A 17,637-nucleotide genomic window follows, 5' to 3' on the forward strand; every position below is an offset into this window, starting at 1 on the left:
TTTGTTCATTATCATTATTTTCTTATTATGTCCTTTATATCTCACCTATAAGAGACACTATTCTGTATCTGGGCCCTCTTTCTGACTAACACATGACGGAATATTACTCGACTATAAGAGAAGGAGAAATCATGCAGTTTGCCACTACATGGATGGAAATACAAGGTGTCATGTTGAGTCAAGTTAATTCTTTTGCAAATTGATATAAGGGAGGCCACACTACACAGTTCTGGGGCTAGGAGCACATCCAGTGCCAGCTATGGACCCCAAGCTCCCCATCCTTGTCCACTGAAGGGACTTGTCTGAAGCCATGGATGGAAACAGAGAGCAACAGAGCCAGAATCTGCGATGAGGGGTTAGCCCCAGCCGGGCTTCAGGAATCTACCCTTGCAGTTGGCAGTGTTGGACTCTGCCGGTTGCCTGAGACTAACTCCATAGAACTCTCCAAGCAAATGCTGGCTTCAAACGGTCTAGAGAAGTGTTTCTGTCCAAGCCTCTCAGTGAAAAGCTAAGAATCAAATAAAGAGAACTCGCGGCTAATGTCCTGGACCCTTAGACAAAAGTGGCCTTACAATATATGCAACATATGGGAGAGACAGGGACACAGAGAAAGAGAGAGAGGTGGAGGGGGGGGGAGAGAAAAGAGGAAAGGGAGAAGGGAGAAGAGAGAGAGACAGACAGAGAGAGTAGAGACAGAGTGGAGAGAGACAGAGGAGGGGAGAGAGAGAGAGAGAGAGAGAGAGAGAGAGAGAGAGAGAGAGAGAGAGAGAGAGAGAGAGAGAGAGAGAGAGAGAGAGAGAGGAGGGAATCGCGTCCTCGGCAGCCCCTTCTGCACAGAGGGGCCCTTGCTCTGTCAGGCGGGCAGGCCGGCTGGGGCGGGCGGAGGGGGCGGTGGCTCGACCTGCCGGGCCTGGCCACAGGGGCAGAGCGTCAGGAGTGGTCGCCCGGGGTGTCCGCGTGTCCGGGAGGCTGCGCGGGACGGGACCCCCGAAGGCCCGCTGCTCACCCGCGATGTCCCAGAGCTGCAGGCGCACGACGGTGTCGGGGTCCCAGGGCAGCACCTTGAGCGCGAAGTCCACGCCGATGGTGGCCCGGTAGTGCGACGAGAAGTTCTGGTGCACGTAGCGCCGGATGATGCTGGTCTTGCCCACACCCAGGTCGCCGATGACCAGCAGCTTGTACAGGCGCTCGGCGCGCGGGGCCTGCATGCCGGCGACGGGCGCGCGGCGGGGACGCGGCCGGGGCGGCCGGAGGGACGGGACGGGAGGGACTGGAGGGACCGACGCGAAGGAGAGACGGGAGGGAGGGGCAGACGCGAGGGAGGGACCGAGGCCGGGAGGGACCGACGGGAGGGACCGACGGGACGGCCGGGAGCGGGGCGGCCGGGAGGGACCGAGGCGGGCGCGGAGGGACGGGCTACCCCGGGGGAGGCACCCGGCCCGGCCGGGCCGCTCCCCTGGGCCCGGGATCTGAGAGGGGGGCGGTGCACTGGGCGCCCGCGTGCCGTGGCCGGCGGGACAGGGCCTGCCTGGGTCACGCCCCCTTCCTGGCGCAGAAGACATTAGCAGGCGGTGTCGTGTCCGGGTGGGATTGCGCCTGCCCCGGTTTGTGCGAGGGGGACAGGGCCAGTGTTTGAGCTGCCTGGTCCCCCTTGCTCTGGGGGGCTAATGATCAGCAGCCAGGGGCCGAGCGGGGCTTTTATCTCTCACCATGGGCACAGTTGGGCTAAAAACGCTGAGAACCAGGAGAGGGACAGACAGGAAAACTGCGCTCATTTGTGGCTATTTTATATTATATACATACATATATATACACACACATATAAAATATGACCCATACCCAAGGACAGTAGAAACACGGGCCAGAAGGATTGGTCCACAGTTGCAGTGGGGGGAAGGCAGTTGGGATAGAGAAGAGGCCGCTATGACAAAGATAGTTGGAAATCTGGGTAAGAACTGAAAACAGGTAAAGGAACAAACAGGATAACCTCTCAGTTTCTGTATTGCAAACCCCAAAAGGAGGAGGAGGAGGAGGAGGAGGAGGAGGAGGAGGAGGAGGAGGAGGAGGAGGAGGAGGAGGAGGAGGAGGAGGAGGAGGAGGAGGAGACAGGGGGAGAGAAAGAGAGAGAGACAGACAGAGACAGACAGAGACAGAGAGAAGGAAAATGTCTGCCATAGAGATAAGCTAAGGTGGGTGGCAGGAGGGAAACTGGTGGGAAATGTGCACTGGTGAAGGGACGGTGTTGGAACATTGTATGACTAAACTGGATCATCAACAACTTTGTAACTATGTGTCTCATGGTGATTCAATTAAAAAAAAAAAACCTGAGAGTGCTGAGGGCTTTTAGCCACCCTTTCTCATACCCTAAAGGCTTGCAGCAGCTCCCTAACACATTTTAAAGCAGTCAGTACTTGACCTCAAGTCCAAAGCTCTCCCTGGGCTCCGCCACACTAAGTGTTCTAGCTGAGAGTTATGTCTGGGCAGGAGGGAAGCGCAGCTGTCCTCCGTCCCCCTGTCTTCCCCTGGCGCTGCTTGCCCAGGCATGGGCTTGACACGGTGCTCACAAGACAGGAGTGCTGTAGACACCCAAGCGAGTACCCCATTTCATTATCAGCACTGCAGGTGGAGAGGGGCAGAACAGCCCTCTGGCCTGCCACTCAGCTATAGCTGCTGGTACAGGGACCAGCGTGTGCTGCGGGTGCTGTTGTACCGGTGAAAAAAAGTTGAACGGAATTTTAAACAACAGGTCGTACTGGTTTCAGTAATACTACTCAGCACCTGCTGAGTGCCAGGTTTTTTACATATGCCAATCATCTCAGCTGTCTCAACAACTGATGGCATTATCTTTTCCCATTTTGCCAATGAAAAAGCAAGGTCTAGGCCTTTCAAGTAATACAGCCAGGGTCAAGCTGCCAGTAAGGAAAGAGGCGGATTCAAGGGACCTGGATGATGGTGGTGAAGAGGGCCTGCCTTCTAAAAAGGGCCTGCCTTCTAAATACTTGCTGGGACAAGTTTGATTCATGGAGCCAGGTGCACTGAGTTGATCGGGAACGCCTTGTCCAACTGTACTCAGCCCCCACTTGGTGGTTGGACTGTCTGGGACCTCAGCTCACAACAGAGTGTGAGGCAAAGCAAAGACTGTGTCAGCCCTACAGGAACAGTGTGTGATGTCAATCCCCTGCCGAGCAGTGCACCTGAGCTCTGCATTCAGGATCCTAACCCAGTAAGCTTGCTTGCAAGACCCACAACCAAAGGTATGTGAATTCCACCACCGGGTACAGCCTCTGGCAGGTATGTGTATGAATACCTCCAGTACCTGCTGCTGAGCACCACAACCACATGTATGTGACACCTGATCATTGCAATAACAGCAACAAAGGGAAGGGAAGAGAGAAATAAATACATAAATGGTTTTGTGTGAGGGGATGTCATAGGAGACTACAGGGGGTAAGCTGTCTACCTTTCATGCCACCAACTCCAGCTCGACCCTTGACATTATAGATAGAAGTGGCCTGAGCAAGGCCAGTCAGGGACCCTAACATCAGAGGTGGCCCAGTGTGAGCAAATATTTATTTGCTTTGTGTTTGGTGGCTATAAAAGGCATCAAAACAGAGTCAGCCTTACCTCTTGTAACATCTCTCTGGCCCTTATGTTAATTTTAAATTTTTATTTATTTATTTTTTGGGGGAACAACACCTGGTATACTCAGGGGCTGCTCCTGGCTCTGCACTCAGGAATTACCCCTGGCAGTTCTCAGGGATCATATAGGATGCCAGGGATCAAACCTGGGTCAGCTGCATTTGAGGCAAATACCCTACCCACAGTAGCATCGCTCTAGCCCCTTAATGCTTTTTTAAACCCAAATTCATGTGCCAAAGATTTTTCTTCTTAATAGTCATTCTTTCAATGCAAAAATTCCTGATTTAAAAAGCTTATTTTCTATTTTTTTGGGTGAAGACAGGCAGGATAAAAATAAGTACAATTTGTCATATAGTGGTTAGTTTTAGAAAAAGAAGATGTGGAGAATGAGAGTGAGAGTGGGTTGACTTTTTGGATTGGGCAATCAGAGGATGCCTTATTGAGAAACCTGACGTTGGCGAGAAAGTGCCCTGCTGATGGAGGGGTGAGTACTCTGTGCTAAAAGGAGCTGCTTAGCGCCTGAACGTGTTGGGAATTGAGCAACGTTCACGTTGTTTCATTTCACTCTTCCAGTCACATTATCAATTGCTAAATTTATATGGATAAAAACCAGACAGCACTTTCCCAAAGCCTGGCCACAGTGCTGGAACTGGGATTTAGTTATCTCCTGGAACAGGGCCGCAGGCTTAGCAGTCGACTGTTTTCCTTCTGAGGCACTGCATGCCCCGTCCCGTGCTTCCACAAGCCCTGTACAAGAGGAGCAGTGCCACGCACACCTGCGCAGGACACGGCGTCTCGCTCAGAATCTGTTTCTGCAGCAGCATGCCAATAATTATATCTTCCTGCTAGAGCTATTAAGAAGGCTATATGTAACAATAAAACGCTGAGTTTTGAGTAAGTAGGAGGTGTTTCAGCAATGGGAGCATGAAAACACAGAGAACCTTGCCACCCTTAACATTCCAGATCTATAAAACAAATTTGCTCTGAGAAAGGGCTAATGGTTAAAAACAAAAACAAAACAAAAACAGGAAGAGGTGGAAGTCTGTTGTGTTGTCAGAGACGCATGAAGCTTCTTCACAGGCCCTATCCTGCTTCCAGCCAGTCAGGCTGAGTCACCATCACACGTACCTGTCCCCGCTTCTCCTCAGGAGTGTGTGGGAGCGTCAGATGTTTCAATTTATTGTATCAGACTGGCCACCATTCTGGGACCTGGGACCTACAGCTTGTAAATTGGGGAAAGAGTGGTTTCAAGCTAAAGAATACAAACTTAAGAGTGATTCTTGAATCTTAACTTCCCTAGCTCTTCAAGGGCCTTTTTGTCAAGGACAGCGACAGATGATGGTAGCCAAGTAGGAAATAATCTGATTTGCTTTCAAAAAAATCTTCATAGTGGGCTGGAGCAACAGCACAGCAGGTAGGGCATTTGCCTTGCATACAGCCGACCCGGATTTGATTCACAGCATCCCATATGGTCCCCTGAGCACCACCAGGAGTCATTCCTGAGAGCAGAGCCAGGAGTAACCCCTGTGATCGCCGGGTGTGACCCCCCCAAAAATTATTTTTTTTTCAAAATAAATTATTTTTAAAAATATTCATAGTAAGATAAAAATGCCCTAGGATCAAATTTTGAACCATTTAGACTAAAATAGTTTGGTAAACACATGGTTAGCAGTCCAATGACATCTATCTATATTTTAGTCTAATCATTTAAAGTAAAACAGTTTGGGAAAGGCCAAGAGATACTAGAGTAAGTAGGGTGCTTGCTTTTCCCATAGCAGACCAAGATTTTATGCCTGGTATCCCAATTCGGCCCCACAAACTACCAGGAGTATTTCTGACTGCAGAGCCAGGAGTAGCCCATGAGCACCACTGGGCATGGCACAAAAACAATATGAAACAGAAGAAAACAAAAAGTTTGATTAACATGAGGCTAGCAGTCCAGTGACATCTCTATGAAGACAATTAATTTCTCTGAATCTGAAAATTCCAGGAAGGGTCTACCAGGCAGGGTATGAGGAATGAGGAATTTGGCTTGCAGCATCTTTAGGAGTACTTTCGTTGCTAAAATATATGTATTCTGGGCCTTCTAGACATCCTCTGGGTGGAGTGATACTCTGTCAATTCTAAGCACCCCAGGATGGTACAAATACACAAGAAGTGGATCTTTTTCCAAACTTTATTTTATTGAAGCACTATGGCTTAAAAAGTTATTCATACTTGGGTTGTAGACACACAATATTGCAACACTTGTACTGACACCAATGTCAACTTCCCTCCACCAATGTTCCCAGATTTCCCGTCCTACCTACCCTACCCCAGCCTGTGATCTCAACTGTATCCTTTAAAAATTGGTTATTAAAGTTTGAATATTGGGCCGGAGTGATAGTACAGTGGGCAGGGCATTTGCTTTGCACATGACTGACCTGGGTTCGACTCCCCAGCATCCAATATGGCCCCATGAGCACCATCAGAAGTAATTCCTGAGTGCAAAGCCAGGAGTAACCCCGGGTATGACCCAAAAAGCAACACACACTCACACACACACAAACACACACACAAAACATTGTCTTTCCTCATTCCGTTACTCAAAATACCACATATAAGTGATATCATTCTCTGTTTATATTTCTTCTGGCTTACAGGAAGTGGAGTTTTGTCTTGCTTTGTGTTCCATTTGCCCATTTGCCCTCCTCTTAGGAGCATTGGTTGTGGAAAGGCCATTTCAAAGCAAAGCTTCTGTTGTAATTCCCTTATGATTACATGACTGTTATTTGCTCAGCTGCTACATGTATTTCCCCAAAGAAAGGACTCTATAAGCACATTTTTGGATGGAAAACTCTTCTGGAATCTCTTGCCCTATTTTGAATTTTTTCCTTCTGTCAAATCTAGGCTACAAACAAGAAGCCAGTTAGCTGAGGACAGACTATAAATGAGATTCAGGCATTGCATTCTTAGATTAAAAATGCAATGCAAAAAATGAGCCATCCTTTACCTCCTGTCCTCCCTCTACTGCCAGATCATGAGGTTTCATAAGAACCAAACTGTTCATCACTTGGGAACTTCCAGTCCTCATGCCTTGCCTCTCTAGCTCCCTGGTAGATTTTGTTCTTATGACTCCACCAGAAGCAACTAGGACATTCCCTGGCGAAAGGAAAGGAGGAGCAGGCCCCAAGACGAGAGTGGGACCTGGAGTTTATGGAGCAAGCTTCACGAGGAGACCCCCAGGGGAGGCAAAAGCAGAGGGTAAATGAAGATTAGGATTGTCCTTTGTCTCTCCTGAGAACCCAGAAGGTCATCTTTGTGTTTTGTTACTTTCACTCCAAGGACAGTCCTTACCACACGCATGTTTCTCCTTCTTTGTGGTTCTATCCAGTTTGGCTTTATTGTTTTTACTTGGCACATGGAAGAGAACTTTGTATGACTTTAAAAATTGAAAATAAATATAAATAACCAACCTATCTAATAGTCTATTAGATAGTCTAATCCATCTATCTGAACATCCATCTCCCTCTGCCGCCTAGATACTCTCTAAAAGGGTATGCATCTTCAGCCGTCAAGTCTACCCTACTCCACACAAGGCTCCTCTCTCCAGAATCTGCCTTGAACCATAAAAGTCTATGTTCTGTGGTAACCCTCAAAGTATCTCTGGCAATGGCAATCCTGTTGCCCTTAAATGGCTGAAACACAGCACGCCTACTCCTGAAGAACAGAAAGCCAGGTGGATCTAGCGTGTAAAAGTCACATGAGACATAAAGAATTCCGGTGTTCCAGAGACTATACAGTCAAATCGTCTAAGTCTCCATTCCAGGCCACCTTTGTGGATATTTATTAAGGTGCTTATAAAATAGAAAATCAATCTAAATAATTGGATGTGGCTCTTCAGACACACTGGCAGCTCTGTGTTTCGCTTCTAGAGCTGCTATGTTCTTTGTGATTCTTAGTTATTGTGTTGAAGAAATATTAAACAATTGTAAGATGGGTGCCAAAGACTATTAAAAGGTAAGGTCATGATTGTCAGATTAATACAATGATATGAGTTTTATTCTGGAAAGAGCTTGGAGAAATGATAACAAGTTTATCATCTAAACAGGAGTCTAGCAAGTGAAAAGGGACTTTATCTAGTAGTTATTTCAGACCACAGAAACAAGCAGAACTGTTATAAGGAATTACCATTCCCAAAGCAGAGGGTCAGAGTTCTTAAATGAGATGTACAGCTGGAAGTAGTATTTGGAAAAATTTAGATCACTAGTTTCATAAATAGTTCTGCCGAAAGTATGCTGGTGTGCATACTTTACTTTGCTGGAGGAACTCTGACTTTGATCCCTGGCACTTCAGGGTACCCAGGGCACACCAGAAGGAACCTGAACAGGAGTGTGGCCCTCCGTTACCTCTGGGTATTTATCCATTACCTCCAGAAGAAAAGAGACAAAGAACAACAGAGACTTTACTCATATCCTTTTGTCATCTTTTATCTATAAGCCTTTTATGAATCCTGTGCTGACTTGCATTGGGAGCTATAGCCAGTATTGATTCAGAACTATAGGAGTCGTCTGAAAGTAATCAATAATGTTTAGGTTATTTGGAGAAAGACCAAAATGGATTCTGTATGGGAAGCATTTGAAATACATACATTTCAGTTTATAAGGATTTTGATGTTGAATTTTTTTCTCCAAAAAGAAGTTCTACAGTAGGATATCTCTACTTATCACAAGAAATGAGCTGCAGGTGGGTTTGTAAACCTACCATTCATCTCAACCAGGGAAACCAGATTATATCCTAAACCACCTCAGCAGACTTATTACCAACTAAAACTATGCAATACAGATGCCTATATTAGACTTGCATTAGACAGATGTGGCTGAGTTGGAATTCATTACCTCCTCACACAGAAAATGAGTTGAAATTAGTGGAAATGAGCTACTGAGTAGCCTAAGGGCAAGCACTTGTGAAGAACATGGAGAAAACTAATTCTCATGAACTCGAGAGTTTTAGCTTCCTTGTTGGATGCCCATGAAAGACTAAGTCCTCTTTTTGCCTAATTTAGCTTTCCTTCACAAACCTCCCTGTTATTAAGTATCCCCTCCACACAGTATAATAATGAAAATATGACTTAAATAAATAATTCACCCAGAGAAAAGAATGCAAGTTGTAGTCCCTGATTTCTAAGCCTAAGCCTTTTCTACTGTATCACACTCCTTTAGTTCATGCTCTAGCTTTGTTTTTACTATTTTACTAGAAATTAAGTTCTGAATGAAAGAGCTTGATTTCCTAATATGGAGAAAAACAGTACAGGAGGAAGACAAAATCCTGTAATTTAATAATAAAAAGTATATAATTTTATACTCTCTCAACAATTCTGGCAAAAGGCAACACACCCAGTATATGCAGAGAGGATCCATCAAGAGTCCCAACCTCCTTGCTCTTTGAGAGGGCAACAGTTTAATAAGCTGATGCTCCCCTGCAAATGAACCTCTAGTGCTTAACTTGTAAGGATTCAGGGGCTGGTATGGAAAACTCAGAAGAAAACAAATGTACTTACAGACCACAACTGTTTCGATCTAGAAATACACACAAAGCACAATACTAGAACAAATTTGAGGGGCAGATCAGGAATAGAGTTGAAATTTGTCTTAAAGAATGTAAAATTTGTAAGTCCCTACCCCAAGTTTGCTTTCTGATTAAATGGTCAGTGAGCAGGAGCCAGTGATAGGATAGAGGGTAGGATGCTTGCCTCGAGTGGGGCCAAGCTGGGTTTGACCCCCAGCACGCCACACTGTCCCCCACACCTGCCAGGAGTGATTCCTGAGTGCAGAGCCAGGCAGAACCCCTGTGCACCATAGCTGTGGCTCCAAAGACAAACCAAAAGTTGTTAGTGGGCATATAGACACATAACCCTCTGCTTCCCCCTCAGATACCGCCACTGCGCCTTCTTCTCTGCTGCCTACAGTAAAATATGCTATTCTTCATATAATTTAACTCTCCATTCCTAAGATGCTGAGTTTTCCTGCTAGAACATATGCTCTCATAGCAGCATAACAGATAGAGAATAAACTCTGAAATCACACGGGCATATTTGATTTTACATTCAAATTCTATCACTGGCTAGCTTTCTGACCTCAGTAAAGAGATTAGAATCTTCTAAACTTGTGCTCTCTTGTGTAAATGAGGATATTAATTCCTACTTCCTAAAGTTGTTAGCAAGTCTAAATAAAATAATGTTGTAAAGTGCTCAGCATAGCATTTGCCAGGGGTATGCATGGAAAAGAAAATGTTTTTAAAATATCAGATGTCTGCTTATGATTTCCAGGTCTGTATTTGATGCAGCCTCACTTCTGCATTCCATACCCTTGTTCCAACAGTCTTTTGGGCCTTTCTATCAGATTCTCTGGCAGAAATTTCAAATACAACATGTGCAAAACTGAAATCATTATCTACCCACACAGACATGCTCCTTTTCATGTATTCCTGTTTTTAGTCAGTGGTTTCCCCCTCTTAGAAGTTTACTGAGCCTAAAATCTAACATCACTCCAACTCCTCTCTTCTATTTCCCACATGCTCTTTGATCCTTCTCAAACAAGCTTCTGAAAATTCCATACATTTTTCTCTGGTCCTTCAAATTGCTATGGACAAGAAAGGCAAATACATAGTAAATAGTAATGTGATAAAAAGATTTTTAGGCTTCATATGGAAAGCAAAAATCATAAAATGTGTATGAGTGCATATACACTAAAGTCACCAGAATCAAAATGGTAGAGGGCATTGCAACATTTATAATAGGCCAAAAGGAACATATTTTATGTATAAATCTTTTATAAAGTATTTCAAAACCAGGGATGCATGGTGCAGTGGGCAGGGAGCTTGCCTTGCATGCAGTTGGCCAGGTCTGATCCAGAGCCCTCCGTGTAGTTCCATGATCCCACCAGCAGTGACATGTGAGCACAGAGCCAAAAGTAAGGCCTGAACATGGCCATGTGTGGGCCAACTCCCAAATTATTAGTTATTTCAAAACATCCAGGTATATAAAAGTATATAAAGGGACAGAATATGAAAAAACAAAGCAGACACAAAATAAAAACTAATATAAAAAATGTTTGATAACAACAGAAATTTAAAAATTGAACAGAAGTTAGGCATCTCTGCTTTCAAACGATGAATTTTTAATATCAAAAATACCCAATATTAACTAAGATAAAAAAAATCTATTAATACTTAATACTTGTGGGATCATAATTTAGGATAAGCTATTGGAGAAAAACTAGTTATATGCATCAAAAGAGCCTTAACAATATATGCGCTCTTTGACCTAACAATTCTGTTTGTAGAAATTTATTATTTAAAAATCATGAAAGGGGGCTGGAGCAATAGCACAGTGGGTAGGGCATTTGCCTTGCACGCGGCTGACCCAGGTTCAATTTCCAGCATCCAGCATCCCTGAGCACCTCCAGGAGTAATTCCTGAGTGCAGAGTCAGGAGTAACCCCTGTGCATCACCGGGTGTGACCTAAAAAGCAAAAAAAAAATAAAAATTAAAAACATGAAAGAATTTTACATAGGGGCTGAAGCAATAGCACAGCAAGTAGGGCATTTGCCTTGCATGCGGACAACCTTGGTTTGATTCCAGCATCCCACATAGTTTCTGGAGCACTGCCAGGAGTAATTCCTGAGCACATGAACCAGGAGTAACCCCTGTGCAATGCCGGATGTGACCTAAACAGCAAAAAGGAAGAAGAGGAAGAAAGAAAGAAAGAAAGAAAGAAAGAAAGAAAGAAAGAAAGAAAGAAAGAAAGAAAGAAAGAAAGAAAGAAAGAAAGAAAGAAAGAAAGAAAGAAAGAAAGAAAGAAGGAAGGAAGAAGAAAGAAAGAAAAGAAAGAAAGAAAGAAAGAAAGAAAGAAAGAAAGAAAGAAAGAAAGAAAGAAAGAAAGAAAGAAAGAAAGAAAGAAAGAAGGAAGGAAGAAGAAAGAAAGAAAAGAAAGAAAGAAAGAAAGAAAGAAAGAAAGAAAGAAAGAAAGAAAGAAAGAAAGAAAGAAAGAAAGAAAGAAAGAAAGAAAGAAAGAAAGAACCTTACACATATTTGACTTCAGAAGTGCATATCATTATTTTGCTATCATAGAAAAAAAATTTCTAAATAAACTTTAGGATAAGTATCATGTTGTTATAAATATCTAATAACTCATTACTTATTTACAAATAATGTTTCAAGAAATATTGAGAAGCCTGGAAAGATGTTCAAAGTATGTTCCACCATAATTCTTAAATGGGAAAAAATTACAAGGTATAATACTTACTTTGTCATAAATACATTATTTTATAAACATAAATGCACATATTATACACATATATACACATATATGTAATAAAGGTATAGAAAACAATATGCCATGTGTTATCAGAAGTTGTCTCTGTATGATAAGAAGGCTATTTTGCTTCATGACATTTTTCTAATATTCCATATTTTAATAAGAACACTTATTATTTCAAAAGAATACAAAATATGTTAAGGATAATGATAACTTTATGGAAAGTGTCTTACAGGAAATCCAGGAGTCTCAGTCCTGAACTTGACTCACTTCCTAGATCCCTATACTAGAACTCAGCTTCAGTGCTGAGGTTTCTGTATTTTTCAGTCAATCCTTCTCTTCCTAATTTCACTGCTGTTAACATTGAACTTTTTGCCTTTTCAAATGATAGTACTCGAGATACACAGATTTTGAATATCTTGAGAGCCCAGGCTTGGTGCCCAAGGGACTGGCAGAGAGAAACTATGCCCTGATGCTCTGTGTGTCTGAAAGAAAGCAGGGTGTCTCCACCCAGATACACAGCCTTCCAAAGGCTTGATTCCAAACTCTTATTTTCTTATTTACTTATTGCTGGAATAGAACCCAGGTCTTAAGCATGAAAGCTTTGTTCTTTATCATGCTTCCTTCTTCTTATGCTCTTCTTTCCTATTCTTCTTTTATTTCTCCAACCCATGCTATTCTTTTTTGGTCCCTCTTAGCAGCTCACCAGATATTGCTTCCTAAGGAAATCTCCCTAAATTCATTTTCCCTGCTTGCACTTGTCACTATTCCTTTCTCATCTTCCTCAAAAATAAATTGGTTCAGTAGTCTCTGCTCACAGACTCTAAAGGTAGTTTTTGTGAGAGAGAAATAATCCCATTCAATTTTTTGTCGAGTTGTGATTTCCATTATATGCTACCAAACCAATCCTATGAGATAAATTTCTGTGAGTCTTGGGCTAGAGAAATAGTCCAGGAGTAAAGGAGAATATCTTGCACGAAGTCAATCCCAGTTGGATATCTATCACTTGTAGTTATGCAATGGTCAAGTGATGCAGCCCTGGATACTTCAGAGGATGGCCCTAGAGGCCCCTAAACACCACCAGGTCGATACCACAGGACCCATGCTGAACTGCATCCTTCAGTACTCTCATGACCCGTCTGGTTGGTGGAGAGTCGATGGAGGCCCCAGTGGGGTTTCAATAAATCCTCATCAAACTTTCTGTGAAGCCAGTACAAAGACGTTACTACTCTTCCTGTGTACCTTCAAAACAGTAGCTTATATGTCAAACTTGTCATAAGACTATGTGTTCCGAGAATTCCTTTGAATTAATTCTCTCCAATCCATTTTCTACCACATATGTACTCTACCAAATAACTTTGTAATGGTTTATTTGACAGTGATTCAATATTTTTTTAAAAATCTGCATGGTGTATATCATCTTTAGCATACCTGTGGGCTGTAGACATGTTCTATCTTCATTCAGGCCAGGTTATGTCTGTACTCAGACCTGCATAGATACTCATTAAACATTGGAAAATATGAATAACATTTGACCACAGGTCTCATGAGTTATTGTTAACCACGCTGAAACCTATATGCTGTCCTCTGCCTATTTTTTTTCTACAAAGAACTTTATCATAGATTTCAGCTTCCAAGAGAGCAATGAGCAGGGAGTGTTCTTTATTTATAATGTCACTGAAGTTGGCATGTCACTGCATACTCTTCCAATCCCCTTTGAATGGTTTCTATAAGTTGATAAGATCTTGGCAAAATCTGTTCTTATGTTCTGAGTCTTAAATATAGACATAATTATCTAACACAAATGGCAAATGTCCTTTACCCAGTTGTTCCTCTTTTACAGATCTTTAAAAAGAATTATGCACAAGACATTTAATGCAGTTCTACTTTTTGTAGCAAACCAAGTTTAAGTCATTAGAAAATTGGCTAAAAAGAATAAAATCGGGAGCCAGAGAGATAGTCCAAGGGGATATGGCACTGACCTTGCACACAGTCGACCCAAGATCAACCCTTGGCACCACATACAGTCTCCTGAGCACTGTCAAGAGTGATCTCTAAGCACAGAGCCAGGAGTAAGTCCTGAGCACATCCAGGTAGGGCTCAGATACCTCCCCACAAAGACAAAGGATTGTCAATAAAAGTAATTTATAGCCAGTGATATCATACTAATAAGTACTATTTTGCACCATTATATATAACTTACAAGATATAAATTTTATAGAGTTAAAGTGCAATTATTTTGAAAAATATTTAGAATCTTCTTTTTTATTTACTCCTGTATTTTGAAATTTTACAAAACTATGATTATATTAATGTCACATAATCTCTGACACCTGTCCTTTCTTTTTCAGAAACTTGTGTTATTCATATTTTGTATGAGTTTCTGTCTTTTTATTAGCTTGATTTTCAAAAATATAAATCTAAAGCATCATTATTAACAGTTATGAGAAGTTTTACTTCTTTTCCATTTTTATGCTACTTTCTGGAAGATTTGTTTAACTTGTTTTAGCAAAGCTTCCATTAAAAGATTTTTATTAGCTGCTTTAATTCCAAGAGCTCTGTAAATAGGTTTAATTGCCTTTCGTTCTTTCTCTCTTTCTTTCTTTTTTTCTTTTTTTTTCTTTTTTTTAGGACTGGAGCAATAGCCCAGTGGGTAGGGCATTTTCCTTGCACGAGGCTATCCGGGTTTAATTCCTCCATCCCTATCGGAGAGCCCGGCAAGCTACCGAGAGTATCCCGCTCACACGGCAGAGCCTGGCAAGCTGCAAGTCTCACAATGGAGATGTTACTGGTGCCCACTCCAGCAAATCAATGAACAACGGGATGACAGTGCTACAGTGCTACAGTGCTTCTTTTTTCAATTTCTGGGCCAGATCTGGCTGTTCTCGGGACTTAATTCTTAGTCATACTCAGGGTATTATGTATGGGTCTGGTGATTGAACCTAGGTCAGCCACGTTCAAGACAATCTCCCTAATTACTGTACTATTTATCTGGCCCCCTTTGTTTTATTTTTTAAAGGAACAGTTTCAACTTGACCAATTTAGATGTTTTCACCAATTTTTAAAATAATATCATTAAAAGCTTCCAAAAATTATTAGAAACATTATTTTCCATGACATCTCACCACCTCCCTCCCATATTGAAAATGTTTAAATAGCTCAGGAATTATATGCTGCTTTAATATTTCTCATCTCTGAGCAATAATCTATGTTATTAAAGAAAATTATGTGGACTTTGTATAGTGTTTATTATTTTTAAATGAGTTCTTTATTAAGAGTATAAATTGACGATGGTTTTTCGTTTGTTTTCTTCTACCTATATCTCTTTCCACCCTTTTTTTCCTCTGATAATCATCACAGTTTCCACCAAGTCCCAAATGATGCATCTTCATTTTTTCTTAATTACAAAGCAATATTCCACAGCTCTTTTATTCAGTCATTTGTTGATGTGCTCTCATGCTACTCCCTGCTCGAGCTCTTGTGAATAATGCTGCTGTGAACAGAAGGGTGCAAATATCTTCCTGCATTAGTATTTTGTATGTCCTTTGATTTTTGTTTTGTTTTGTTTTTGGGTCACACCTGGCAATGCACAGGGGTTACTCCTGGCTCTGCACTCAGGAATTACTCCTGGCAGTGCTCAGGGGACCATATGGGATGCTGGGATTTGAACCCAGGTTGGCTGCGTGCAAGGCAAACGCCCTACCCGCTATGCTATCACTCCAGTCCCCTGTATGCCCTTTGAATCAGGGCCTACGAGTGGTATCATGGATCATAAATATCTCAATATTTTTTAAAGAAATATTTCTGCCATTTTCTAAGTTATATTTCTGCACCAATTATATTTCCACCTACAGTGATCCAAGGTTTTGTTATCTTCGTTTCCTTGCTAACATTTGTCATTTCCAGTTTTCGTTGGAGAGGGGATTGAGCCACAGTTGGTGGTGCTCAGGGCTTACTCCCGGCTCTGTGCTCAAGGATCACTCCTGGTTGTGCTCAGGGAACTCTATGTAGTGCCAGGGATAGAACCCAGGTCAACTGTGTGCAAAAAACGTACTGTATCTCAGTTTATCTTGTCATATATAGTTTTATTAATTTTTAGTAAAACATTGTTTTATGATAATTCTTTTCCACTTAGAGCAATTCAAAATTGCCATGATCTTATCCTGAGTCATGTTTAAAGTAGCTCACTTGGAAACTCACTAGAAGGCGTTTCTAACTTCATCACAATCAAGGTCTCCCCAGCCTAGATCACAGACTCCCTCCTGGTATACAGATATGGATTGCTTTTCTGTTGCTACAGACTCCTGAGACTCTGCCCAAGGAATTATAGAGCCCCAGTTTGCCCTCCATAGAAATGGATAATTCAAGATGAAAGGATTTTCACTGTTTATTCCCTGGTGAAGAAGATTACAAATATCTAATCACAGTGGTAACTTTATTGTCCCCTGGGTTCACAGTGAAGTCACAAGTCATTGGCAGCAAAGAAAAGTGTTGAAAGTAAGAGTTATGTATCAGTGTGCATTGCTGTTTGCTAACTAGTCAGTGTTCCTGGCGTTTCTTAGACAGGGACATCAGTAGAACTGGGGAATGCAGGGTTTGGAACACTGGGCTGACAAGCATTACTAAGAAGCCTATAACCATGAGTCCCTGCAAGGGACAAGACGGTAGGCTTGTTGATAGCAGGAAACATAGTAGATTCCTGGGACACACTAACCTGGAAGATAAATGGTCATTCTTAACATTGCACTAAAAACTAATAACTCGTAAATTTACCATGACAAAGACAAATAGTTAGTCTAGTCTCGTGGGATCCATTTGGTCTAGACATGCAAATCATTTCAACCATGACTTAAACAATCATTGGTTCTCTCTTATCTTCAAATTTTTTACATCATTATAAAATATCGTGAATATTATTTCACTCTACCTAGGTATAAAAATCTGAACAGATAAATGACTGTGAAATCATTTAGGAAATTAAAGAGTACTATACAAAAATTAGGTATTTCTTATTGTTTGTTTTTGTATTTTCTCATTACTTTTTTTTTTGCTTTTTGGGTCACACCCAGCGATGCTCAGGGGTTACTCCTGGCTTTGCACTCAGGAACTGCTCCTGGCAGTGTTTGGGGGACCATATGGGATGCCGGGGATCGAACCCGGGTCGGCCGCGTGCAAGGCAAACGCCCTACCCGCTGTGCTATCGCTCCGGCCCCTTTCTCATTACTTCTATTGCCTACATTGTCAGATTAAAATAAGTCTCTTGTAAGACTGGATACTAATTTTTTCTATAAGACTAAAGACAGTTAAATGGCAGTTAAATGAGCTCTATTTTCCATGCTGTAAAAACCGTAAAACTAAAGTCATGCCATTTTTAAAAAAAGTATGTCTCCAGCTGTCCTCAACTAGAAGCAACTCCCTGTCCCTCTTCGAAACTTTGTAACACCTGGTATGAATCAGCCAGAAGGGAAGGAAGAGACACAGAATGACTCTTCTCCTATGTGGAATTTTTTTATAAAGCAGGGTGAGGGAATAAAAATGGCCAAAGGCAACAGAACCTGAGAACTGGTCTCAGAATTGACCTATTTAATTGAGCCTATTACTATAGAGGAAGGGGAACATAGTCCTGAGAGCCTGAGAAAAGGCTCAGGTAATTGGCTCCCCCCAGCCGTGGCTCTGGGGAGGGATGCTGATGTGACGATCTT

The 17,637-nt window shown here is 42.3% G+C and overlaps 1 protein-coding gene across 2 annotated transcripts in view; it reads right to left on the reverse strand.

Moving 5' to 3' along the window:
* Positions 1-1,244, reverse strand: part of RAB38 (RAB38, member RAS oncogene family) — a 78,852-nt gene extending 77,608 nt beyond the window's left edge. For both annotated transcript variants that reach the window (XM_004619038.2, XM_055146558.1), the window contains exon 1: positions 1,007-1,244. In XM_004619038.2, coding sequence (XP_004619095.2) covers positions 1,007-1,208 — 202 coding nt within the window. In that variant the 5' untranslated portion in view covers positions 1,209-1,244. The remainder of the gene's footprint in view (positions 1-1,006) is intronic.
* Positions 1,245-17,637: the final 16,393 nt, after the last annotated feature.

The sequence above is a fragment of the Sorex araneus genome, chromosome 1 (genome assembly GCF_027595985.1).
Source record: "Sorex araneus isolate mSorAra2 chromosome 1, mSorAra2.pri, whole genome shotgun sequence".
Lineage (NCBI taxonomy): Eukaryota > Metazoa > Chordata > Mammalia > Eulipotyphla > Soricidae > Sorex > Sorex araneus.